The 27992-nt window shown below is 39.7% G+C and overlaps 2 protein-coding genes across 4 annotated transcripts in view; both read right to left on the bottom strand.

Moving 5' to 3' along the window:
• Positions 1-10167, bottom strand: part of BCAS4 (breast carcinoma amplified sequence 4) — a 67171-nt gene extending 57004 nt beyond the window's left edge. Inside the window, exons 1-2 of one of the 3 annotated variants that reach the window (XM_068700929.1) lie at positions 3816-10161; positions 3361-3421 (exon numbers count right to left, since the gene is read on the bottom strand). In XM_068700929.1, the coding sequence (XP_068557030.1) occupies positions 3361-3417 (57 nt within the window). In that variant the 5' untranslated portion in view covers positions 3418-3421; positions 3816-10161. Of the gene's footprint in view, positions 1-3360; positions 3422-3815 lie in introns of all 3 variants that reach the window. The other 2 variants (XM_068700931.1, XM_068700930.1) reach the window with 2 other exon arrangements.
• On the bottom strand, positions 31-27778 carry PARD6B (par-6 family cell polarity regulator beta). The gene is made up of 4 exons (XM_068700920.1): positions 27498-27778; positions 23219-23441; positions 10216-15249; positions 31-952 (listed from the first exon to the last, which is right to left on the bottom strand). The coding sequence occupies exons 1-3, from the start codon at positions 27561-27563 to the stop codon at positions 14423-14425; spliced, it is 1116 nt and encodes a 371-aa protein (XP_068557021.1). The 5' UTR covers positions 27564-27778; the 3' UTR covers positions 31-952; positions 10216-14422.
• Between the last annotated feature and the right edge of the window lie 214 nt (positions 27779-27992).

Below are 27992 nucleotides of genomic sequence, written 5' to 3'. Positions count from 1 at the left end.
AATGTGCATAAAGATTCAAACAGCGGAATATCATGTGTTTAAGGGCAGAAGCAAAGTTTATTGACACCACCAAGAATAAGATTGAGCCAATTCCAAACAGATTCACAGTCCTTAATCTTCACTCTAAGTGTTACACAGCCTGAAACATAACAGAAGACAACAATAATACAAAACAATAGAAAATAGATGCAAACAAACCTTAACACTATTTCTTCAAGGCATGCTACTACAAGACCACAGTAGGCAAGAAAAAAAGCCAAAATTATATGTCTAAAAAAAAACCCCAAAAAAACAAAAAACTTGGCCCCAAACAATTAGCAGTTACTTATCAATTGCGAGAGAGGAAAACAGCATTATTAGGGGCTCAGAAATGGTTAAAAGGGACCTGCTGCAAATCAGTGTAAGCAACACATTTACAATTATCTTTAATTAGGTGCTTACTAAACAGACCATAGGAGTTCCTTGCAGGTGATTCTAGGAATTATTGTATATTTATCACTAAGATCTGAAACAAAGCCCATTAAATAAATTTCAAAGTTATGATGAAAACATGGGGTGCCAAGTCCTCCTTAGTTAAGACAGTAATTTCACAATCACTTTAAAAATTATATAAGCTGACATCAATGATAAAAATAGTCTATCCTCTTCCATCACTCACTTATGCCCCTAAAGTCAACACTTTCCATGCGAGAGGAGAAACATTCTCAGCAGAATGAATCAGAAAGCTATTCTGGGTTGAAAATTAACCATTAATTTCTTTGCCAAATCATGTTAACTCAGATCAGTTCAACTCAATTCATAACAGAGCCACACCAAGGCCAGTACTGACAAAGAAAATAGGTAATGAGGGGAGCAGTGACGTTTGAACGTATCCCAAAACCTTAGCCAAAGGCACAACAGCACCACTTCCAGATGGCATTTTAATGTTCCCTTCTATCCACTGTTGATTCTCCTGTTTATTCATGGAAAGAAAACAAAAAAATAATTAAAACCATGACTTTTTTTGTAACTTAAGAGGGGAAACACATGCAGTCTAGCTTTGAGGTTAGCTTTCTTTTCAGACTTTTATGTATTATATACTGTACCCATAGTAAAATCTGCTCCTCACCACTTCCCTTTGCTGTTGAGGAACAAAGGCATGTAATCTCTTCCCTATCTTATCTAGGGCTTGGCATAGAGAAGCTTATGTAAGTCCCCCCAGTGCTACTTTCACTTCACCTCAACCTGAGTATTATGCTCCCATGCACCCTTGAAACTATTTATTTGCTTTGCCCCAGGATACATGTATTTATTTTTTCATTTCTAGATTGTTCCTTTATACAAACATTTGGGTCAGGTATTGTATACCATCAATCCTTCATTCCTGTGATATGTGAATATAACATTGTAACTTATTCATTATAGAACATTTAAAAAAAAAATCAGCATTAAATCTCTTCTACAAAGTTTTCCAAAAAAGTCTTCCACTTTCAATCACAATGTTAAGCTGCCTTTGTCAGAACTTGAAGTGCTCTCCTAGCATGTCATTAAGATGAAAAGGTAGGCACAGAAAACCAAAAATAGCCAAGCCAGAGAATCACACTGCTCTTTATAGCATCACAAACTCAACCAGGAAGGTACGTTTCAATATTGCTGAAAGTTATCAGGTTCTTCAGTACGATGTCCTCCTATGCCAACTTCAGAATACTGAAAAAACAATCAATGCATAAAAGGAAAACAAGAGCAGAATTGCAAGTGCATTTCAGGAATGAAACTATAAGTCTTTCACAACAATTTGCAGGGTATCTTCATATCAGGTAGGATAATATGCCATGCAGCAGTCTTGAAAGCTTTCATTTAGTCAAATCTTCCACTGGAGTCCACAAATACCTTATTTTGAATTCCATCATTACCATAGTTTTATTTGCTACAACTGTTACACAAAATTTAAAAATCATAATGAAAACTAAGAATTATATACTAGAGGTAATTTCTAAGTACAAAATAATAATAATAAAAAGCTAAACTACAGCAACTCTCTATGAAAAGGAACCGACAGCCTTCATTGTGATTTCAGCAATACTGTTTGTGATACACAATAAAGCTGAGCTAGCACGACAAGGCCCACATGAAGAAACACTTAAGAACATGCCACGAAAGCTATGATTAATCCCTGCGTAGGAAAATACCTTAATTATATCACTGCTCTGAACAAACTACCAATATGTGCAAGGATCAAGAAAGATCAGCATTAAAATGAGTGCTTAATAGCAGCAGAAGATGCCTGAAGGAAACAGAATGACTTGCAAGTAGCAAAGAGCACAGGTAGTTTTTGTGTTCCCTAACGAACTAACAGCTTGGCACTCAGTTACAAAAACACACTATCTGCCATACAACTCTATACACGAAGCTTGTTTTTATTAATTGGCAGGTCCTCTTTATTTAACACCAGCTTGAGTGGTACTTGAAAAAAAACAAAAACAGAATCCAAACAGCTCACATGAACTAATACTTCAGTGAAACTTCTTCCCTACGCAGCAGTTCACTCTGCAATGTCATCTTAACCAAGCTGGGAAATTCGCTTTTGTAATTGTTAATAACATTAGCAGTACTTCTTTCCAGCCTACTATAGATGCCTGGACGACTACTGGAGTGGATCTGAATCCAGATGTAAGACAAAAGCTGTCAGTGGTTTAACCACATGAAAATTACGTGGATATCATAGACTAAGCATTATATCACCTCCCTGAAAATACTGAACATAAAAAACAGAACAGTGATTCCAAAATTTGTATGTAACTGGTCTGATGTATTGCAAAGCGCATATAGCCACATTTGGAAAAATGAAATTGATGGAGTAACGATGTAAAGGCAGAGAAATGTGGAAAATACTCAGGACAGTGAAACTGAGGAAAAATTTCCCCCTTTTTTTTTTTCCTGGAGACAAATATAAAACCCACTGCCAAAGTGAAGAAAAGGGAGAAAAAAAGCTGTTTTGAAGACAGTAATTTTAGTGTTTTTTTCTCCTTACAAGAGAAAATTGTAAACTAATGTGCCCAAAGAGAATGTCACCTCACAGCATCTCCAGACTCATGTGAGATAGGAGTTACCTGCAGGTCAGAAAGGGAGATACTTGCAAATGCTCTCTATTTTCTGTTTTCATAGGTTTCCTCTCTTTTCTAGGGGAACATGACCTACCAAGTGCAATTTCAGAACCTTCCTCTCTTTGGGATCTGAAACGCTCCCTGCCCTTACCAGCACGGTGAGGGTGCTGTAAGCAATCACCACTGTCACCACCGTGTCCCAGAGTGGACCACCCGCACCTAAGCTCCTCAAGCTAAGCATCCTTCCACTCCATCACAGCAGCGCTCTGATCCCGACCTTAGCCGCCAGAGGACTCGGTCTCCACAAAAACAAATGACAGAGTAGCAGCCACATCCATCTGCGTTCAAAAACAAACAAACAAAAAGCATGAAAATCACTTATTCTGCTCTCCAGGAGCCCAGCTGCTGCTCAACTTGCCCCAGCACCGCATCCCCGACACAGGAGACCCCTGACAACCAGGCCCTCCTTCAGCAAACACTCCCTGTCTCCAAAAACCACGAAACCACACCGAAACCCTCTGAAGCCCCCAACCAAAAGCACGAAGGGCACAAAGGCTCCGGAGCAGCAGCAGGGAGGGGGGCTCGGTGCCGACCCCCGCAGCCCGGAGGCGCCCCGGGAGCTCCCTCAGAGGGCAGCCGGGGCCGGGCGAGCGCTCCCGCCTCACCTCATCCCGGCACCCGGAGCCCCCCGGCCACCACCACCACCACCAGCCCCCACCTCCCCCTTCCTACCTCGCTGTCCTCAGCCCCCGCCCGGGGCTCCGGCGGTGTCCCCGGCCGCAGCATCGCTTCGCCGGGCCCCGGCCGAGTAGCCGGCAGCCCCCGCTCCGCCCCCGGCCGCCGCTCCGCCTCACGGTCCCCGGCGGGGCCTGCCCGCCGCCTCGCCTCCCCTCAGCGGGTCGCGCGCGCCACCCAGCGGCGGCGGGCGGGGGCGCGGCGGGTAGGAGGGGGGGGGACACCCGCCCAGCGCCCCCCCCCCCGCGGGGGGCTCTGTGAGGAGAGTGGGCCTCAGGGCTGGTTTAAAGGGCTTGGTTACAGCCGTAACACTTCAGTCACGGAGCAGCGCTTCGTCAGGCACAGCTTCCCCATGCCACACTTAAAAAACAAATTTCTTTTTCTAGTGATGTGCTTCCACAAGCCCGCACTGCAGGCTAGAGGGGAGGTTAGATACTCAGAGATCAGGTGCTGGACTCAGTGCTGCCTTTTGACTCACTTGGATATTAAAGGCGGCTGCAGCTGGCAGCACAGCTTTTAAGTGCTCGTAATCGCTCTGTGCCATGCGCTTCCCTGCGTGCAAATGAGAATTTAAACAGCCTGCAGCCCGGTTTCTGTGAGGCAGAGCAGAGCCCAGACCCTGACCCCACACCCAAGCTGCCGAAAGCTCCTGGCACCCTCCCCACAGACAGAGCTGCAGGAGGCACGCTGTGGAAGCTTCTGCAACCTTCCGGATTCTTCTGCGTTACGCTCCTTTACAGTCCAATCTGAAACCAAAGCAGCATTTTAGACAAAGACAGATGATCAAGATGGCAGATCGAACAGAGACAGAAAGGGCCATCTGTTCATGGTAGCTGTTCTTCCTGCCCTACCTGCTGAGTAATGTGCCTCAAGGAGCACTGCCTGGAGCAGGGAGAGTGCTCGCTGAGAAATCCTCTCAGCTGCAAGGGGTCAGCAGCAGCCCGCCCTTGAAAGGTGCCTGGGCCACTCAGCCTGTATGGGGCATTTATACTAGGGTCAAGGGGACTCTGTGGCAGCAGAGACAAAGCAGCATGCAGGAGTTCACACTGACTGGCTTGCGATGTCTAACTGGAGTCCATCTGCAGACAGCCACAGCCCTGAGAGAGGGAAATCTGTTAGATGCTGTGGAGAGCAAACCTGAGCAAAGCCAGATAAAATGTCATCCACTTCCCTGAAGAAACTAGAGCACTAACCAGACACCAGAGCATTAATCTCATTGTGAATTACTATTAAAAATACTATATAAATACTAAATACTGTAAGAATACTATATAAAACTACTTTTCAGTGCTTGCAGAGCCAAAGACAACAGGCCTACATTGTCATCCAAAGCTTTTCTTGGCTTTGGGCAACACCATATTATTGCTGAATAATGGAAGAAATTTAAATTCACTTCAGCATTCATAAAGAAATGCCAGATTTATAGCCTGTGGTTTGCTGTGAAGATCAAAGAAATCAGGCTTGAAGAGGTACTTGAAGAAACAGAAAAAAGAGCTACCAGTTTGCAGGGTTTCTCCACAAGATCATTTTTTGAGTAGGAACAGCCCCATTGATTTGAATCTACCCGATGTCATTCCTGACAATAGCACCAGACAGACCCTTCTATGCTTCACTTGCAACTTAAAAAGCACTTATCTGAAAAATCGTAAGGTATTTGCAGAACCTGATCTTCCACTGACCAGCACTGCATAGAGAGAAAACACATTGCATCTCTGGGCGTAAATCTCCAAACACTCTTTTGTTTCCTTTGTTTCAGTTGTGAACTCCCCAGGTCTGGGCAGACTTCTTGCTATGTATTTGCACTCCTTAACAACACAGTCCTGTTCTCTGCTCAGCCACTCCTTTACCATTTATGCTGTAGTCCCCAGGGGTCTGTACTGTGTATGTTTGAAAGGTGCACTAGATTAAACTCCAGTGTGATCTGGAAAGCATACTTGGGAAGCTTTAAGACCAGAATGAAATAGTTCTGGCTTCTGTTGTACATCACAGATTAACTGTTACGAAACTAAGTTATCTCAAATAGGAGAAAGCATGTGAAGTGGTATGTTTAGAACCAGAGTCATGGGAGTGTCAAGAAAAGACTTAACAAGATCTGCTAGACAAGAAATATTCCCATATTAGAAAAAGCCCACTGCTGCAGTTATGTAATAATACTGAACACGCATTTACAGTAGGAAGCCTTTACAGTTAAAGTTCTGCTATAACTGTTACAGTTCTTACATCAGTTGCTTCCTTTACTGCACTTAGCAGTTCTGGATTTAAGTTTAAACACACAGCTAGTCAACATTTATTTTAGATGCCCGGAAAAGAATACCACTAAATTAGATTCCTCCTGATTATTCTATATAAACTATATCATCCACATGAGCTTTAGCAGTGTCACTACGACACTGCTAAATCTCTCAAGAAAACAGTGCTAAAAAGAACAAGATAGACAATGCATTTCTGCTGCTTTGACCAAATGGCTTCATGACCTTTGTCTTACCTGTAAGATTGGGATAAATATTTATATTCACTATCCTAACAAGTAAAGTATCAGTTTAAATATAGTCAAAATACAGGGAAGGTCACATGTTGAATTACTGACATTTTTTTCAAGCTACCAACTTTGCATGATTACTCAAAGAATCTTATTTTTTCTGCATTATACAGTTCCACTTAGTAACCATCTGAAATATTTTTGAAAGACAGTAAATAGCATTTCAATATTTAATAAAATGCCCAGATTGTCTTTTGCAAGTAGTTTTTGCATTTAATTTTATCCCATTTACTTTAAGTTTGCAAAAAGATACCTACTTTGTTTTACAGAAAAAGTATGAAGGATGTTGTTAGATTTAAGCTACTATGATTTAAAATTTCTGAACTTTAAAGTTCAAACCATTTATGTAACCTCATGTAGTATTCAGAAAGGCACAATAATCTGTTTATACATTCAGTGCTTTCTCCTCAGCATAAAGCTTCCAAATCCTTTGCATCTTCCAACAGAAAGATAAGAACAATTTTTATTTTTATTTTTTTAACTGGGTTTGCACTATCTAGAATAATAGCAAAGAAATAAAATGGAAAAAAATGGAAACCACTGAAAAATCCAGTGTCTCATGACAGGAATACCCTTCTTGTCCATAGAGGTAACAATGTTACAGCCATGAGTCTAAAACAAGAGGCAAGGCTTGCAAATAGAGATAGTATCTCTTATATTAAGCTGTCAGTCTAATAATAGAAAAAAAAAAATAGCTATTGCAACTTCAGTATTCCTCTCTGCAGTATGTTGGGACATCCTTTACATGTATTAGCATCTCTTATTTGCTTTCTGCTGTTTCATCTTCTCTCCATTTTGTCTTGCAGCTGTGAAAAACTAGGCTGCTTATTTTTTTTAAGAACTTCTTTAGGCATGCCAGATTATGAGACAAATTCATCTGTTTTAGCCACACCAATAGGATGTTTTTATTCAAGTACGAACCCCCGGACTGGATGACGTCCCTACCTTCACTAGCTCTCGTCACATCATCTATTCTCATCTGTCCCTCGAGCTCTATTCCATGCTTCTGAGCACTGCCAATGCATCTGTGACTATATACAAAAAGAAAAATAGTCTTATCAGTAACTGGGTATTACACCAGGTGCTCAAAGAAAGCATTCTGAAAAAAAACTCATTGCACTACAGAGGAAGAACCATATTCTCCTCTAGAACGGAAACATGGGTGGTAATAAATATGCACTTAAATACTTTAAATGTAACACAGAGCCCAGCATAAATCTCTCACACTGATGAAATGCAAGGTATTTCCTTATACTTTCAGGTAATAAAGTAGTAGTTCAAGTGGAAAGGAATGTTAATTGGAAGAACAGGAAATTATATCTTATTAGCAACACTTCTAAATGGCTGTAACAAGAAATGCTGGTAAAATAGAAAATACTTCCTCAAGTCACTTCACGCTTCATATTTCCAAAGCACTTTTAAAAATCAAGCATACTACACTAAGTCCTCGGAGAGACGTTTATCTCCCATTTGACAAGGAAAGTACACAACTGATCTATCATAGCTGCACAAGGAGTCTGAATTCTTAAGTCTCGGCTATGATCTCACCTCTCCAAGAACCAGCTGTAACATTTCTTGCATACTTCTACAGCATCCAAGAACAATACTGTTACCATCCAACGCATATTTTTCAGCATGTTAGTATTGGAAACTGTTTATGAAGCTACCTCAAAGCATAAGCATGATTCTTGTTGCATACAACAACCATATCCATCAGAAGTAATTCTGTCAAGTCTAAAACTTGAGTTTTAGCCACAGCTAATCTCAAAATAACAAGAAAACTTCAAAGGGGTTATTATTTAGCACTAATCTCAATCTTTCTCCTGTATTGATACCATGTGTGTATTAATTTATTCCTTTTGAAAATTGAAGCAAGTCTATCTGCAACCATACATTAATTTTAAATTTCATAAAATAACTGAAGTTGTAACACCTCATTAAGAGCTTATCACCTTGAGAAAAGTTAAATGCTGTTGGTATTTAAAGGACAGACTGGGTAAGAAACAATCTTGAGAGTTTAGAACAAAGTATTTCTCCTTTGGCTTGAGAGTTAAGATAAGAACCTCACCCTCTGTATAAGGTGAAAAGATAAACGCCACTCACAGGAAAAATATTTGCACCAATAAACTCACAAAATAGAGTAAATGCTTGACTGATATAGTGGCTGTAACTTGTTTCTTTTACTTTTTGCTTACATACAACCTGGGTACAAGTGCAGAGATGAAGTCCCAGTTAAAGACCCACTTTGTGAGAAATGCTGACACTTCTTGGTTGAATTTTATGGATGAGTGTGAGGAGACCTGTCTCCAGTTTTGTTTTCTCATATTTAGGGCAGAATGCATTTACCTATCTGATTGTGCACTGAGTGAAGACTTTTTTGGGCAGCTAATGGCTAGATAGACTGGCTGCTGTCACAGAAAACAAACTTGGGATCTTGAAAAGTAGTTTTTCCTCAAATATTGTTCTCATGTTTTATTGTATGATATTTTACAGTTACAGTTCTTCCTCAAGGAGGCAGCAGCAGGTAAAGGTAGTCTTCCTTTTACAATTAGTTTAGGAAAACAACCTGTAGGGATTGCAGTGACTTGTAGAAATAGCATTGCTCATTTGTACAAGTATACATTTCGTTCTCATTCATTTTAAGTGTCCCTAAATAGCTTCCGTACTGTGTCTCCCCTACAGATTCAGTCCAGGTCAATATTAACATTTGGACAAGAGAAGGCTGGACTCCTTAAAAAGATCTTATCAGGCTTTATATCCTCATGGATACATACCTCCTATACATTCCTGCAGACACATCCCTTAGTCTTTGTTGCTGCAATAACCTCATGCCATTGATTCTTGGTGGATTTTACTGAAGACAAATTCTCTCAGACATGGAAGCTTGCTGGATGGCACAGAAGCATTAATGGGTATTAATGGCCTAGCCATAGAATCCGTTCCCTTGCTGGTAAGAGCACTTCCTACCTCTGTAAAAGTAGTACCTGCATTTAGCATCAGTTTCAAGCAAGCCAAAGAGCATCGTAGCAAGTACATTTGCAGAGAGCTTAAGTCAACACCAGACTTATTCTGTGAAACCACACCTTATATGAAATTGTTTCATATAGTCTCAACATATTTTTGACCTCTAGAGAGAAAAAATTTGCTACGAATCAAGTAACTCAAAGTTACTAAGATGTGGAAATTGTATTTCATTGCACTTTTTCAATCTACCTGATGGTATTTTATTTCCTCATACAAAACTATTTACACACAGGTTTATTGCCTTTTGAATTATATGATATTTTTCAGGCTGACCAGTCCCCTACTACCCACTTCTGTTACACAGAAAGAAAATCCTAAAATGCAGATAATTGCTACCACACCAGAATTTTCACACAGGATGAATTTTTAAATCTGACACTGTTTCAAGAACATCTTGCTAACTTCAGCATTCCTTTAAGAAAGGGGTGAGCTGTCAGGTTCTGCACAAGGAAATCCAGACAAAAGGCATTCAAAATCAAATACATGATAAAGTAACTGGATTCTTTCAGCTGCATATCACTATTAAGACACAGTAGTACTGTTTGCAGACTTTGTCACCTCCCATGGCTACCTCATAGGCAAGTTTGTACAGTACTGTTCATACAACTGAAGCTACAGTCATGCACGTATAAAGGAAGGTACAGGATAGAAGTCATATGGTTGGGCCTGAGACCAGCAGGCACAAAAGCTTTACACAAAAGGACTAAAGAAACTGAAGTGTTTTGTAGCTAGGTAAATGTTTACAAGGGCTGCCAATGCATTAGATATGGGACAAAATATTTGTAAGTGGATCGAGTACAAATTAAAAAACTGCAAGAGTTATAACATACTTACAGTAACAGTGAAAGCCTCCAAATTGCCAGCAGCAAATGGTGAAGGAGGATGAAGAACCTTCTTCTAGTTTCATGTCCTAAACTTTACTGCAAGCAGTCGTCAGGCAAGTGATACAATGCAAGATCGATTATTTGCAGCTACTGTAGGAATGAGCACATCACAGGTCAGACAACGGGACTGAGGGACAAGTTTCTTGAACTCTTGCATCATTTCCACATGTAAAGATTTGTTTCAGAGGAAGGGAGGAAGGAGCAGAGGAAGCAAACATTTAAGGCTACTATGAAAACAGAACCCACTTAGCTGCCCAAGAGAAAACTCAAGCCCAACTAGATTCACACTTCAGAATAAGCAAGAGATGCATTCTTCCTCATTTTTACTTAAGAGTAATTGAGAAAAAAAATATTTCATTTCTATATCTGTTTATTATTCCAGTCTGTAAAAATATAAGACTAATATACAACTACTACAGCTAGCTTGATTTTGTAAAATCAATCTTCATTCAGTGAGATACCAATGTACATTATACATTGAAGTTGTAAGAAAAATACTGATATTTGACATTTTAAACAAGTTCATTCATGTAAAAATCACATTGCAAGGAAAATTTAATTAGAAAATACATAATATTCACAAAAATACACATGTTAAAGACAGCTTGTGAGAACATTGTCCTAAATTTAATTCAGCTGTGGAAAAACATATGATTCACAGTTAGGCTTGACTTATCCAGTACCTTAGCAGAACTTCAAAGTAAATGCATCTTAATTCTATGAAGAATTTACTCTTTCCTATTAAGGTGCACTTAAACCTCCCAGTCGCAAGAAAGGAACAACTTCCCCCATGCATGTACACAACATATAACACTACTCAGAGGAATTTTAGTTTTCCACTCCATTTTTGAAATAATTTGGATATTTATAAATTAATTTATAAAATCTGGATTGAAAATACAATTTACATATATATGATACGTAATACACAAAGATTAACATTAATAGCAGCTTAATATTGTCAATCATGCATAGCAACCGCACTATCACTTCTGGATTTTTTTTTATAGCTAAAGATAAAAATTTGTATAAAAACAGTCAAGCCTTTAAGCATTTTCTTCCAAGGAGAAAATTGTAAAGATGTTAAAAATATAGGAGGTAGTGAATGAAAGGCTAACGATATCAGCATATTTTCAAAACCCTATACTGAGCCCCAGTACCGTTTATATATAAAATTTAGCCATTCATAATCAACCATTGATCATCCTGAAGTAACAATTTAAAAGTATTTCATTATAGTGTATGCATTAGTAAGATATGGAAGAACTTTACAAATTTCATGGTCACTGCAGCATTAAGTGATTATATGCTGTGCAGTCTGTCATTTTAACTAAATACACTAAAAAAACATTTTTAAGGTTTAATTTTTATTTTTTAATCAAGTTCCAAATGCTTAGTTTTACTATATATGTTATCGAATTTCTGTAAAATAGAACATTATTTGTTAAAAAATATCATTGCATGTATTTAGAGATCAATCAATCAGTTTGCAGGAAAGGTCCTACGAGGTGAATCCTCATGCAATTTATAGTGGGACCCTAGTTACATTTCTACAAGTCCTTAATACTGGCATATATATCCAAAATATTCATGCATCTGTTAAAAGCACAAATTAGGTAACACAAGAGTTTGGTAGCACACTCACTTTGGGTGTTTGTACTTGAGCAATGAATTGCCTTGTAACATTAGCAGTCTCAGACTCAACCCCCCCGTGTAAGCTCACCTTGCACCTAAGCTGCAAAATACTGAAGTACCACAGTAGACCCAGAATGTATTTCCACCAAATGAAACCATTACATCTGAAGTAAGTGCACTACCAGTTCATCTTCTGTATCTGTGGACCTCATTCTCTTCTCATCCACGTGCCTTTATTCCTTCGATAATTCACAATACATTCAAGTAAACAAAAGGCACAGAAGTGCAAACTAGCGTAATAAATGAAAGTCACCATTGGCTGATGATTTCATACAGGAAAGTCTTCTGATAAAGGAAAAAAAAAAGATATCTTAAAGTAAACAATCTTCCTTCAATAAAGGAAGTGTAGAGCAGCACTGACAGAAAATATGCATATTTAAGATGTACACATTGCAGAACCATTTATTTTTCCCATTTCACACTAAGTGGATGTAGTAACTTCATTTTAATAATTAGCAATATAAGTAAAACACTTAAATTCTTGGTCTTGTGGGAAAACATTCCAGGGCCTCTCCAAATGCATACTAAGGAAGCCATAAATCAATCCAACAAAACCACCCTAACCTGCACTTGCAATGCATGTCCTTGCCTGTTATGCCAACTCTCCGTAAATCAAAAGGGGCATTAACAAAGCCTTCCTTGACATCTATGAGACTCAAACTCCAATGTTATTGAAGGCTTGAAAATACTTGAGATTATTAATTCAAAATTAAACATCACTAATACCTGTAGCAATTTTGTTTGTATAATTACAAAGAGCTTAAACAAATGGAGTTTTACCCTCTGATGTGCTCTGAAGCCTTTTACAGGTGCCTTAACATTACTCTCATTTAGTAGAATTACCAGAGGTAGATGTTTCCCCGAGATAGACCGAGGAAAAAGAACAGGATTAGCCTCCTTTCCTGCTTATTACATCTCCCTGCAGGGCAGAACATGCGTGCAAAAACCCGAAGTACTGGCTCTGGTAAGCACAGTACAAGAACTGGCCGCATCCTACCTCTCTCAGAGGCTAGCCTAGACTGCTAGATCCCTGCTGAGAAGCTCCATGCATCCTTCTCCTCAACCCTATTTGTTCCTATCTCATTTTCCTGCAACAACTTATGTTCCCACCATAGGATCAGGTAGGGAACAGTGCCAAGTGGTGAAAGGGGAGATCTCAAATATGGAGAGAGTATTGTAGAAACCTTTCCTTACAATTGTCCTAGTAAATTTGCAGCTGATTATGTGCATGCTTGCTTGTACATTTGCAGTATCAGGACTTGTCATCGGTATTTTGCTTTAAATACAGCAACTTTGTAAGATTCAAAACACCCAATCAGCGGTGCACAGGAAGATCAGTATTTATGGTTAAGTTCATTAAAACAAATAGTTTTAATAACAGCTCAAGTTCTATTAAAGCCTCATCCTGACTTCAAGCTTTTTTTCTTTTTAATCAAGGAACTTAAGTCAATTTAAACTGCTCTGAATCATTTAGGTTTGAAAAAAGTGACTTTTCACATTTGATTCACTACAACAAACTTTTGCTAGTAGAAATCTTTACAGCTTCTACTAGGACTGATTTTAACATAGATTACATAGTATGTTATTTCCATAGCATTATGTTTACATCTGAATTCTTTAAAATTTACTGGGATTAGCAACTAAATCCAATGATATCCTTAAATATTGCAAACTAAAATGAGAACAGGTCTTTGAGATACAGAAGTATTAAGACTTTCACATTTGAGTTCAAAAATCGTAGTGTCATTAAAAGTAAGTTAACATGGCCATAAAAGGCAAATTAAAAACAGTAAAGGTGCCTGACTAATGAGCCTGTGGTTGCACATTCATTTACAAAGGGACACAACTTCAGAAGCCCCCACCTCCAAGCCCTGACTGTTGTCAGGGTGCTGACACCTGTCACCTACCACTGTTGCTCAACAAATCAGGGAGTTTGACCAACTAAGAATTATTTTTGTTTCCTCGTACGCAGAGCCACACAAACAGCTCTACCACCACAACAGCAGACCAGAACAGGAATGAAGTGGCTAAAGCAGCACCACCGTACGTAAGCAGCACTTCAGTTGAACATGAAACCACAGCACATTAGATAATCGACCTCACACAATAATGGAAGTTTGCTTCTACAGAACCAGTAGTATTTCACATAAAAAAAAAAATCAAGTACCTTTAAAAGAAAGCTCACAGCCATCTCTTAACTATCCTTCATTTTCAGTTTAAATTTTCCTCATCCAATTTCAGTCAGTTATGAACTGTTATCTTTGTGAAGTATTTACATGGAAGTGCAGAATTAACTGAAGTTAGTCAACTTATATCATTTTGAATGTCTCATATTTACTTTTTTCTCCTTTTAATCTAACTGCAGTGCTCAGTAGATGGAGAGGTATAAAACATATTACATATTAAACCAAATCAAAACATGTATGGCATCCTTGCTAAGTACAAAGTACACCAATGTAATTTCATAGCGTTATTATAGTTCCATCTTCTTCTAATGATTTATGATCTGGATCTTGTACTTCATATTCCATGCTAATGCTGCCTGCTGAATGATTCAAGTTCATCTCGCTGGAAGGAAGGAAGCCGTTTTGTGTTGACTCATGGAGTTCAATTTGCGTCAACGATTCTATGCTTTCGCTGGTAGGTGCAGCTTTTGGAATCTGCTGTGGCTCGCCACTGTCTTCAATAACAATGTCCTCTTCATCGCTCTCTTCTTCTCCTTGCAAGAAATTTGCTAAAATATTTGGTGTGCTACTTGGAAGGCTAGATTCAGTAGACTGACCAGAGCTGCCAGAAGTCCGACTGTTCCTCACAACGTTATTTCTCTGGTTTGCTGGTCTTACCGTAATGATCAAGTTACGGCTGTTTGCAATCATCATGTCTGTAACCTGATCAAGGCTTTTTCCTGAAACTTCTATTCCATTCACCTCCAGTACTTCATCATTGACAGCCAGCAAGCCTGTGCTTTGGGCCAGACCTCCAGGGACAAGCCTGGATATGAAAATCCCCGGAACTTTCTCTAATCCATGGGGTGTTACTCTGACACTAGAGCCATCTCGTATATAGAATCCCAGGGGTTTGTCAGTTCCATACTTGTAAAGCCGTACCCTGCGATGGGTTTCTGGAAGGATATCTACATCTATAATAGAAGACACCGGTCTGAAGTCTTGCGGCATGCTAATGACAATGTGTGGTTTCTTCTTGTGGTTATCTGGACGTAACACATTTGATAAGACATTTTTCTTCCTTGTCATAGTATCGGTACCAAAGGCACTGTAGTCTGCATCTTCTGTAAGACATAGCACATGGATGATTAGGTCACTTTATAAATGGTCCATATAGCATTGCTATCATGTTTTAGGTTAACAGAATGAAACGCCCAGCCTAGAAGGTTTAAGGCTTGCTATAGTAGAAACATCTCTCTATACTTGAAACAAGAGCTTTAATGTTATGGGATTCATCAACGTTTGTAATGGTTTCTGTTTCCTACTACCAAAGGAAAAACAGTACCCAAAAAAATTAAAGGAAGTCAGCAGCAGTAGAGACAAAGAATTATATTCTAGCTGCTCGAGAAAGGTTAGAATGGAAAGAACGAGTACATTCCTAGAAACGCTTTAATTTTATTCAGAGTAATTCCACTTGCTAGTTTTCTCTCCTCAAGTTTCAGATCATTGGAAAAGAAAGAATGAAAAAGGGAAAGCAGCCAGTGTGCCTATTATTGCCTAGCTCCTGGAAGCTGGCCAAGTGACCTGGATTCAAACTCCAGAAAGCTTATTCCATTCTGCGCTCCTTTCCCTGCCCCCCTGTGCAATGTAGGTAAAATGGCTGCGGAGCAGGAACAAAGGGACCTTACACACACACACATTTCAAGCAAGATTGTTCAAACAAACAATACTGCCACGATTTGGTACAGAAGTGTACAAATGGCTTAGACTGTCTTTAAAAAAAACACATGCAAGTCAAACATCTTTAACAGGAAAAAACAGGTTTTGCAGAAATAATCTGATGTCCAAAATGCCTATGTGCCAAAGGAAGCTTTCATTAAGTATACTCCAAAAACGATGAACTGAAATGCATTCAGATCCAAATTCCTTTGGATCTACACTGGTATCGCTGTGATGTTGCATAGACTTTTCTGCAGTGGATTAAAATCAAGCAGAAGTAGTTTGCACTAACCCTGGGACTCAGAATGGAGGATTTCTTTGTAACATCACATTATGATGCCATTGGTATGGCCACAGAAATAAAAGAATAGCTTTACATTTTAATCTGTGGATTGAAATAACTATGGGAATGCTATCCTAGTGTGAAATTTCAGGAGAACTGTTCAATTGTTGATGAAGTACAGCATGAGTCTGTAAACCAGAAGACTTCCCCCCCCCATACTAAGATGAAGATATGAGTGCATGTGCCAGCTGTACTTGGACTTTTCACTTCAGATGGCTTAACCAAAAAAGAACAGAGAAAGTAATTCCAAAGCAATAATCTATTCCAACTTGCAATACTAACTCTTTCCTTCCCTGACATCAAGGCTACTGAAAATGAGTTGCTTTTTTAAAATATGCAGTTCATTTAAGACAACTGTGGACTTAGAATTCAAAATAACACAATTTAAAGTTAGCCTACCAATAAAGTGATTATAAACTCATTGTGTGTACAGAATAGTAATAGTTCATCAACTGTTTAAAGAATGTCTTGAAGAGGGCCTAAATTTTATATATATATATGAAAGTTTTTAGTTGAAGAAACAGACCACATCTGAACAGGCAAAGCCATCTACTAAAGACGGAACATCTGTATCAAACTAAAGTTTAAAGATTTTAAGTTTCCTTACAAGAGAAGTTGCTTAACGCAGAGGGGAGCAACTTCTGAATAAGTTTCTGATACATTAGTCTTAGAAGTGACTCCTGAGTATATCTCAGCTACTTTCAGATGACATGGATGCCTCACATAGTAATTTTTACTTCTGTTCTTCCTCACATTTGGCTATCTTGTCATCCAGACCACTGCTTCTGTAAAAACTGCTAAATGAAGAAAGGCAATACTAACAGACTGTTCCACGCGTTAATTTACTACAGACAGCCCACGATGCTCTTACTTCACACGTACAAGTATATGTTGGCTTCTCTCCCACTTCACACACTCAGCTTCTGTGAAATCTGTTTCCCTGCCTTAGGATCTGCACATGTAATAACAAAGCTAATCAAGAGTCTCACAAGGAAAAATAAGAAGAGAAAAGCAAACAGAAGAATCTACCTGCACCAGCTACACTTGAGCACGTTAAATTAGGTGACTGAATACAAGAAATAAATTTTAGTTTAGTTGGGAACCCAAGAGGCTCTCAGGAAAGCATGGAATTACTGCTGTTCCTCAGCAGAATATTTCAGTAGAAAAAGGTATAGTTTAAGACTAAATTAAAATAATAACAGATCTAACACCAAGCAAGAGAACTTTAGAAATAGCTTAAAACTTGTTCTTCAGATGCTTGAGTGTGTTAAGTCAGTTTTGTGTTGGAAGAGAGGCTCTGTTTAAAACAACCACACGCAAAAACAAACTCCCAAACCAAAGAACTTAACAGGTGGACAATGTCTGAAGTGTAAAACACTTCTCCAAATGCACACTTCCAATTTCCTGTGTAAAACGCATTTTGGAATATCTGACTGAAGATCAGCCATTAAAAAATCCTGCACTCCATAGCTGAAAACTAATATGTTAATTTTCTTCAGACAATGTGGAGCAATTCTTTTAATCTTTGCTTTAAATTTATGATCAAAGAAAGAAGTATGAGTAGAAGCTTTGCCCTTATCTACTGACAACCCATCAAACCAGTTTCAAGTTAGACATCTGGTCATTACATTGTGAGGATTTTTGCAATTCAATGAGTTGCAATAGCCTTACTTTATTTGGAACTACAGCTGCTTATAAAACAAGGGCAATTGTGAAATAACATTAGACAGAAGGGCTTTGCTTCAAAGATCTTTTGGTGTTAAATACAGAGTAATGCACAAGTACAGCAAGGAAGTGATAATAAAGGTAAAGATTATCAGACAAACAATAGATAATGGTGACCTGAATGTCAGAATTCAGTAACAACGTTAATGAGTGCAAAGGTTAATTTTTAGGTCATGATTTCTCCTTCCCCCACCAGCAGCTGGTATGCATTGAAGTGATTTCAAAAACTATGTAAGAACTTCTGTGCAGTCCATGATTAAGTACTAAGATTTCTGATGCTCTAAAGCTCTGGTTTTTATGCTGCACAAACAGCGGCAAATTCAGCAAGACCAGTAAAAAAATATTCCAAGTACCAGAGAGACACTGCATGGACAAGACACATCGTTTTGCCTCATTTCAAAAGCTTTGCTTCTTTTTGGTTTGCATTGACACATTTCTAGACATCTAGTGCTGCATTACTCCCAGCTATTTTTTTTGGAAGTTCTCCATAAAGCCATTGACTAAGTTGGATGCGCTCTGACTGATTCGTTCCATATTGTTCAGACCTTAGGCCATATATTTTTTTTTTTTTATTAGAGTAAGCTCATCAAAAAAAAAAAGAAAAAATGTACATGCAGAACATTTTGGGTTAGAGCATAAAATGCTGACAAAAGCAACGCTAGTATGTAGGTACCAATTAATACTGGTACCAGTGAAGCACTAGGTTTCTACTGGCTTTAGTATAGGCATTGCTTTGAGAACAGTATCAAAACATTCTAGGTATTGCTTTTCTTACAACTCCTCTTCCATATCAAGTATTGCAACACTAAAAGGTGTTCACTTTCTGGTTTTCCTCCTTCAATTCAAAGTGCACACATTCACACTCTCGTCAAAGATTCAAAGTACATGGCGATTTCATACATCAGCTATGACAGAACGTGTACCGTAGCGAAGTTCCCAGCTTCCTGCAGAGGGCTGGTAAAGCTCCTCCAGCTTCCTGGCAGGCCACATACCGTGATCCCCCTCCTGCCGCTGCCAGGCCCACACGGTAGGTTTGGAATGTGCTAGCTACACAAACATACAGACACTGCGTGCATCCCAGAAGATTTACTGGCTCTTGCAAATGATCACAGTCTGTTTCTGTGCTCTACCCAACAGTTAGCTCTAGAACCATGCACGTGGCTTTTCACAGCTTCCTTCCCTGACCAGGACAATTTCGGAGCACACAAAAAAGTCATCAGCCTGTGTGGCTTTCCATGACTATCAGCAGATTAGGCCCTACATTTTTGTCCAAACCAAGTCTCTCACATTTGTAAAACATGAAGCGTAGCAGCAAAAGGACTGGCTTTGAAAGAAATCTTATGTAAGTACATCTGTAAGAACTTACATCAGACACTCAAAAGTGCTTCTGAAACTAAGAACAGAAATGTATTGGAAGATATATAAAGGCTGTTACGGGACAAACACTATCAGAAACCTTAACACTGAGCTGGTACTTTTGCTTTGAGACATACTTCAAGTTAAATGACACTTTGCTGAAGTGAAATAGCATCCCAAAATTGGGAGCTATGTACATCAAAACATTTAAACTGTAAAGCAGAGGAATCTTGGGTTCTTGCATCGTAACTCGTCTTAACAGTGTAAGAATTCAAAACCAGTACAAACCTTAGGATACACAGTTAAAATTGTATAATTTGGAGGGGGGGAGATAGAAAAAGGTTGATGAAAAAAACTCATCTCTCCATATCTCATCCAAACAGCATGACTGTTTAACTTCACTGCTAAACAACTTTTCTAAAGCAATATTCTCAAGTACAAAGGCATCTTTGTTCTGGCACCTAGCTAATCAGTTTAAAGCTGCAGTGCAAACTATTTCGGCATAAAGCCAAAGGACAAGGTGTTAACTACAGATAATGTTAAGAAGAACGTCCACATAGCATAGAATTATTTGTTAACTTCAAACTCAAGGTGGCACCAATCTGCATATTCTTACTACATGAAATTTAAAACAACCAGCAAGTGCCAAATCTGGTTTCAATTTAACATAGTTCAAGACATATTTACAGTGTTTTTCTGATCTGCTTGCTAGGCAATGTAAAGTTACCCCTCAAGAATTACATTTGCATAAACCCCAAATCCTTACTACAGTGGAGTACGAATGCAGTTTACCATTGTAAAATAAGATCTAACAAATCACGTCTTATCTAGTGACACATTATAACAAAACAGTATTCTCAGAAAAAGGACACGATGCAGCTGGGATCTTCCCCATTATTCTAAAAAGCCAATTTGTCTTTTCACCAAAATAAAGCTTCCTCATAGCAGAAGTCTACTTTAATAAGTAGAAATTAATTAATTCAAGAATCTACTTTTTACTCTATAAATCCATGTATAGTGCAGAACTGATATTGTAATTTACGATTCTTACAAGTGAGCTTCACGGACGTTAGTGAAATACATAGTCTGAGTTATTGTCTGTATTATTTATCTATTTATAATGCAAAATCCCCCATGTCAAATTGCCCTTTAGTGCCTGTGGGGACTGTCTCCCCTCCATGATTTTATCTCCAGTAAGATTTTTCTCACAGACAGAGCGACTCCCATGCATCTGGATTTAATCATGATACATCAGTCTAACATTTAAATTCCAGATGTCAACAGTACCTGTTAATCTCTTAAACTGCTGAATAAAACTCCAATAGGCAACTACCTTCTGCAAACAGATAGCCATTCTGAATTTGTGCAATATCAAGTTCTAATTTAGACCTAACACTGAAAAATAAATATTTTACAGAAAGGTACTTATGGTTAGAAAAATTTGAGGATGAATACTTTCATTAGAAGATCTCCAGGTTTCTTACCACATTAACTAGCATACACATGCTTAGGACAGACAGCTTTCCAGTTTTGCTAAATTAGGAGTCAGAAGTGATTATTAGTCAAAAGTATGCTTACTCTGACATGACAAAATTTCTAGGTTAGACTTGTGTTACCACAACTGTCACATAGTACAATTGCAAAAACACCCTGTTGCTCTCACTTCAACCCATTGAAGTGTTCTTTGGATGCAGACTAACACTTTACCCTGGATTTTATTGTAGTCTGCACGTATCTTACACTAGCTTTCAAAAAATAATGCATTCTTCTAGACCAGTAAAATAACGTAATAAAATTTCATATCTTAAGACAATACAAACTTTCTCCCCCACACTGCTGTCACATTCCCAAGTGGCTTTTTGCCAAAGACCTTAAATTCCCAACTATCCTCGCTGTGTATACAAAAAGAGGACACTTTTTCAACAGAAAACCCATAGAGAACCTTTCAGCTGATTTTATATAGTATAAGAAAAACCACAACAAGACTTACAAGAAGAAAACAAAGTTGAATTGTTTTTCACTGTAGTTTCAGAACAGCACAGATCAGAGCAGCCCCACTAATAGGAAATGTTTGTTCAAGTATTTGATTCTCAGATTTAGAGGTACAGTCAATAAACTGCCACAGCCATGCAGATGAATTAAATCACACCTTAACAGTAAGACTGCTGCACATGTACCTCAAACTCCTGCAGCTCAGCATTAGTTACATAACTTATCAGAAATAAAACACAGAACCAATTATTTCCACATTTTCCATCATATAGACCCCTGTTCTGCAAGACAATGATGTTAAACCTCAATGCAATCAACGAAAGTGAACAAAGTGGTCACAAATAACTCGGAACAAAGTACAGCGCTGGAAGTGCTGGACTCACCGGGTTCCTTATTTCCTAAAGCTCTACAGCCAGAAGGCTAGTGTCAAAGGGAAGGTGATGACAGCTACTACTTTCTATAAAGCTTTTCTTGCCAATCAATTCCCATCATGATAAACTTATGTGGGTTAATCTTATTTCACGTTCTGTATATTATATCAATTCTATTCTCAGTTTCTTGCAGAATTGTAAGAAATAATCCATCATTCTCTAAATAAAGATACAAAGAATGAAGTGTTAAAGATGCTACACTAGTATGAATTGGCATTAAGAGTTTAATGCTAGTAACAATTTATAAACATATGGTGTTAAAATGTAACCTCAATAATCCCAGTCTGACAAAGTAGCTTATCTGTTTTCCTCACATGGCTACAGTAAGAGATTAAATGGAATCATAGACCTCTTCTACATCACCATTCTATTAAAGCAAACGGTTTGTCCCCTTGGCAATTCAGGGATGAAAGCATATAGTCCTTGCTATACTACACTCAACAAGACAAATACATTGTCAGAAACACAGCAGCTGGCAAGCAGCCACACTGGTTTTGAATATTGTTTTTGTGTCAGGCTGCTCGTTGTGGAGCTTGTTCATTTTGTGGAGTGGGAAAGTCAATAAGAGCTTCTGATGCCCTAGTGTTTTCTAAGGAAAATATGTCTGCCGACAAGCAACAGGCAGAGACAGCACGCATCTGTACAGAATAGCTAAGGAACAGGTCCATTGACTGTGTTATGACAGGAATTGCGCGTGCACACGTTCACATACATACTTATGCACATACATGCATCCACACACACTCCTGTATGCAAGTAGGTAGAAAACCAAACGCAGAGATTAATTTTTCTTGGCTTCTCTGGAGTAAAACAATTTCAAGTCCCAACACTACATTCCACCCCCTTCTCCAGTTCCTTATACTGGATATAGTCTGCTAGACAAGAACAAATGCAACTTCAAAACTGATTTCTGCCTCCAGATCAAAATGAAAGCAGACACTGAAAAAGACAAACTGAACTTGTACCTAGAAAACACGCTATCGTTAAAAAGCAAGTTGACAAACTAAGCAGCATTTACATTCGTTTGCACAATCAATTTGTCATTTTGAAAGCTTCTGATTGTTTTATTAGAAAAGTGTGATAAGAATAGCATATTAAAAGTTAGTCTTTATACTGATACTTAATACTTTATGTAGTAAGACCTTCCAGACTCTTTTCCATGCTGTAGTGGTCTTTCCCCATGTCTGATCAAGGCTGGAATTTTAAATGAAACGCATCCAACATATGGAGCATAAAACCCTAGAAATACTGAGTTGAACGTTTATTTTCATTTAATTAAATGAAACCAGAATGAAGCATTTGCTAGAGATTTAACTTGATTTTATCCAACCAAACTAAATACAAGAAAAATGCACAAAGCATAAATAGGTTGCCTGAGGAAGAAACAAGAGAAGAATTGTAAATAAATTTCATGATCTATAATTATGGAATTCAATGTTGTAGAAGAGGGCATTTCCTCCACACGTCATCCTGTTACTGCAGCACGGTACTGCAAACAAATGATTCACCCGCTTCAAGTGTGCTTACCTTTCCTCTGAATGAAAATCCTAAGTAGAGGATTGGCTGTGGAAACTGCTTTATGATAGTTGTCGTCATTATTGATAGGCAGCAGGTCTCCGTGAATGTCTGTATATCCCACTAGAACATCAACATTGGGTATCTTGTGCACGTGCTGCAGTAATCCATAGAACTCCTCAAACTTCCCAGGTTTGGACCTCTCCAGAGAAAACCGTCGAAACTCTGCTCCAAACTATAACAAAATATATCTTTATTTGCATGGAAACCCAACATATACTCAAGCAAAAGTATGTTTTGTAATTAAAAAAGTAAACGAAACTATAACCAATAATTTTGAAGGGGAGTACAAAGGTCCATTAACATTGTTTTCTCCAAAGTTCTCATAAGCTGCTTTCACTGCTGTTTGTGTTGAAGCATTTGCTAATGCGGGAAGCTAGCATTAAGGTGACAAACCAGTGCAAGAATAACAGCAGATTCTCACGTGCTTCTGAAACAGCCATGCTCTGGGTAAGGGAGGGAACTGGTACCCAGCACTCATGTTTGTTGGTGTCTCAAAAACAAGCGTGATTGACTTTCTGTGGTATGTGACTACCTGAAGTTTTTCAAGGAAGTTTCTGAGCACATTAGAATGGCATGCATAGCTTGATACGTGGCTCTGGTTAATGCATACAAGGCTTAGTAGTGTTCGTATTCCTAGCTGTTCAGACCATAAACAAAAAGCCACTTTGACCTGACAAATATAAAGAACGGCTCCCGACTTGCAGCACAAACTACGTACGTGCAGTAAAGCTTTAGTGAGATGGTCTTAAGGCAATTCTGCTGTTGCTTGGAAAGAAATCAAGGGGGAATCCAACCACTACCCCCCTTAAGAGCATTCAGAAGATTTGTCTCTGCCAACAAGACTCAAGTCTTGACTGCACAGCCATTTAAAATGTAGCTGCATCCAAGGTTTAAAACAGATCAGGTGCAGACAATACACAATGCCACACACTTCATCAGTGGCATTTTGCATGTGCATTTAGTCATTATGATCATCCAACAAAAAAACAAAGAAACACCCAAAATAACCCAGCTCACTATTCCACTAAAACTTTACTCCCCTAAGATACAAGTTTTTTTTATGAACTAATGCTAACAATGCTTCAAGCTCAACTGTAAGCAGAGCACGAGGGCACACGGAACAAAATACTGGCTGAAGTCTGAGCTTCAGTGTCCTGTATGTGCTACCTGCAGCAGACCTGAGGGTGCACAATACCAGGCCTCCAGACCAACCCTACCTTACATTTGATTACAGCCTTTTGAAGAATAAAGGCTTCAGAGTTCACACATACAATGAAATGAAAACAAGGAGATAAAGACCCTGATGTTAGTAGGGTGTTAATGTGCTAACTCCAACACTACACAGCAAAACACCCTGCCCTGCCCCAACACCTCTCCTTCCTCCAAAAGGTGCAGTTAAAGGCTATAAGCATTCCTCTCCTAGAAACACTCCAATAATAGGAACATTAAGTCAGGAGAATGATTCATGTGTGCTCACCAAAAAGCAAACAGCCGCCTGCAGGAGGCCCTCCCTCCACGTCAGAGGCAGCATGCTCAGTTATGACGTTGGGAAAGAATTTGTCTCGTGTTCCTATTTAATCTTGCTTCAGCTATTTGAAGTATGAACGCTACAGAAACTCTCCAGGCATTGCACCAAATTCCATTTGCTTGGCTTTGAAAAACTATGTAGTTTAAATACTATTACGTTAAAAAAGCCAACAAACCTACTCTCAACTTGAAGGAAGTGTTAAGTCCTACTGCAGGAGGCAGACAAAGGACCAGCTTTTCAAACTTGGGATTTTAGTTTTCCACGTGATTTTATATGAAGTTGGTGCAAACACCAAGAAACAAATCATCTGGCTATTACTCCCTAACGGGGCTTGCCAGATGCTCGATGCTATTAGGAAGCAGATAAACACAAAAGTAAAACCATGCAATTTCATGGGCAGTTTATTTTATCCCTCTGAATTGTTTTCGGTTTATATCAAATATTGCACTCCAAGCCATTAAAGAAAAAAAGATGCACTGGCAAAAATTAACAACTTGTAAGAAGTTTAAAGGAGACAAAAGATTCAGAGAGACTAATTTAAGAAAGGAAAGCTTCCTGCTGCTGGAGCTGGTTACAAATACTTGCTGTTACGTGGTAACTCATCTGGGAAAACACAAGCTATGTCAACTTACTAAGAAGTTACTAAAGGACACAATTAAGACTGGCCTTTGAGAGGAATCTTTAAGTGCTATATAACACAGCCTACTGCTACTATACTATTAGTGGTCTCCAGCAACAGTGACAGAACAAAACTTAGAGCTACTGTATCCGTCTTTGTCTTATCAGTATTAGATTTCATTCTGAAAAAAAAAAAAAAAAAAAAACACCACCACCACCAACAAAAAAAAACTGTTCCAAGTTGTAAGGGGAAGCAGGACAGGGACCTGAACTTTCTATCTCAGAATCCAGAAGTTTATTTGGGGGCTTTCATACCACCACCAGGAACTTTAACAGGGTGTATAAAACTTGTCTGTGATTAGAGAAAGGGTTAGCCAGAACAAATACACTATGGGGCTTCCCAGGGTTAGCTCAGAACAGTTACCCAAATTGAGCAAGCTAGGCTACCAAAATAATTTTGCTCATATAACAAGTACAGTTGGGCTGTGCTGACATCTCTTTGTCAGTAAGGGCACAATTATTGATTTGGAGTACCTAAATAAGGAGCTGTGCATCACAGCCTTCAAAGCCAGGCGATAATGCTCCCCTCCACCTCCCACAGAACCTTTCTTTTCAGAATTCCTTATTTTCATAGAAGGAAGATGACTACCATGCTACATTACATCAAGGTAAGTTTAAATAATGCATTAGCGACAAGTAGTTCGAGGAATGCCTTGAAACCTGCTTTATAATATGCACTTAAGAGGCAGTCCCTATTCATTAGAACTTCAGCACTTCTCTATGAATACCAAAGGGTGCATCGCTCAGCTGATCTCCAGATACATTTTAAATCAAGCAAAGCACATGATGGGCGAACATCAAACCTAGCGATCTGGGCTAAGGCAAGGCATATTCCACAGCAACAGCTATGTTTAACTAGTATTTGGAAGCGAGGCTGCCAGGTATTCCTGTGTATTTTGACTTTGGCCACATGAAGGTTAAGTTAACAACACTTTAAAAAAAATCATTACCACCAACGCAAGCTAGAGAAGCCAACCACACGTTTTCTAGTAGAAGTTTCAGCATTTTGCCATATTAATCTTAAAAAAAAAAAAAAAAAAAAAAAAAGGAAAAAAAAAGAAAAAAGACACCCAAGTCCTAGCTGCTTCACCCACAGTGCAGTCGCGATACCTGATTTGCAGGAAACGACAGGACACAACACAGGCAAACAGACTGGAGACTGGTTTAGAAAAAACAGAGACACAAGAGATGCATTTACAAATAGAAGAAAACACATTCCTGTAGAGGTGAGCACAGACAATGGAAAAGGGTTTTTAATCTCAAGTTACATGTATTTTTTAATAGCTTGACACGACTTAAGATGTCTCAGATCCAACACCTTTACTGTTGTAAATTTTAGTTTACAAGTAACTGCAAGATAATAAGTCAAGGAAATATTATCCATCCAAACCAAAACAAAGAATAAAATGTTTCAGAACCGTAAAGATTTGCCAACAAGACCATGGCTCAGCAGCACCCAGAAATTAACAGTTGGAAGAACGGATGCAGAGATAATGATGCAAGATGATTCAGAGAACCGTGCGAAGCTTTGACAGCAAGGAACTGTTGGTATAAGCCATAAGAGAGATACGGGCTCGATAAAGTAACTCCCAGTGTAAAGTCCTTGAGGAGTTTTTAAAGGCAAGTGCTGTGTTAAGGGAAGGCAGACAGGTAACTACTCTACCAAGCAGGGCGAGCTGTAAGAATATGCTCTACTTTAAAAACAAAAACAAACAAACAAAAAAACACAATAGAGTATAGAAACGTAGAGCGATTAAGTTAAATAAATATATATATATTTCTTTCCAGGTTTGGACGAAGACGAGGTTTGGGCTTTCCGCCTAAACCCCCTCTTTCCCCTCAGACACCCGCACCTTCTCCCCCTTCACCTCCTTCCCCTCCTGGGCAGGACTGGGAGCCCAACACCCCCCCAACCCCTCAGACCCCTTTTATCCCCCCCGGGGACCACAGACGCCCCCACAGCGCCCCGTGCCCTGAGGGGGCCGGCTCCAGGTGAGCCCACCCCCGCCCCGCGGCACCCACCTTGCTCTTCACCTCCATCGTGCCCAGGCCCCGGCTGCCCGCGGCCCCGCGGTGAGGCCGGTTCATGCCGCCGGGAGGGGCCGCACCTCAACCTCGTCCCCTTACTCGGCTCCGGGGGCCCTCCGAAGAGCTCTGGGGAAAGGAGCGAGGCGCCAAGGGAGGGATCGAGGCGGGGAGCGAGGCCCGAAGCCGCCCGCCCCCGGCGCCCTCCACCCGCCGCCTCCCGCCGCCCTCACAGCGGGGCCGGGGCGGGGCCTGGCGGCCGCCCGCACCTGCCAGCCGCGGGGGAGGCGGGGCCGCGCCGCCGAGCCGCCACCGCGCCTGCGCAGCCGGGCGGGGCCGCGCACCTGCCGCTCGCGGGCATGCGCACTGAGGGAGGGGGGGGGTGCGGGGGCGCGCACCTGCGGCGGAGCTCGGCGGGTTTCCAAGATGGCGGGCGGCGCCCCGCTGAGGGGGGGGAGCGAGTGGGACGCGATAGGGAAGCACTGGAGGGGT

The sequence above is a fragment of the Anas acuta genome, chromosome 16, assembly GCF_963932015.1.
Source record: "Anas acuta chromosome 16, bAnaAcu1.1, whole genome shotgun sequence".
Lineage (NCBI taxonomy): Eukaryota > Metazoa > Chordata > Aves > Anseriformes > Anatidae > Anas > Anas acuta.
Note: the sequence above shows the minus strand (reverse complement) of the source record. Positions and strands in the feature narration are given on the sequence as shown.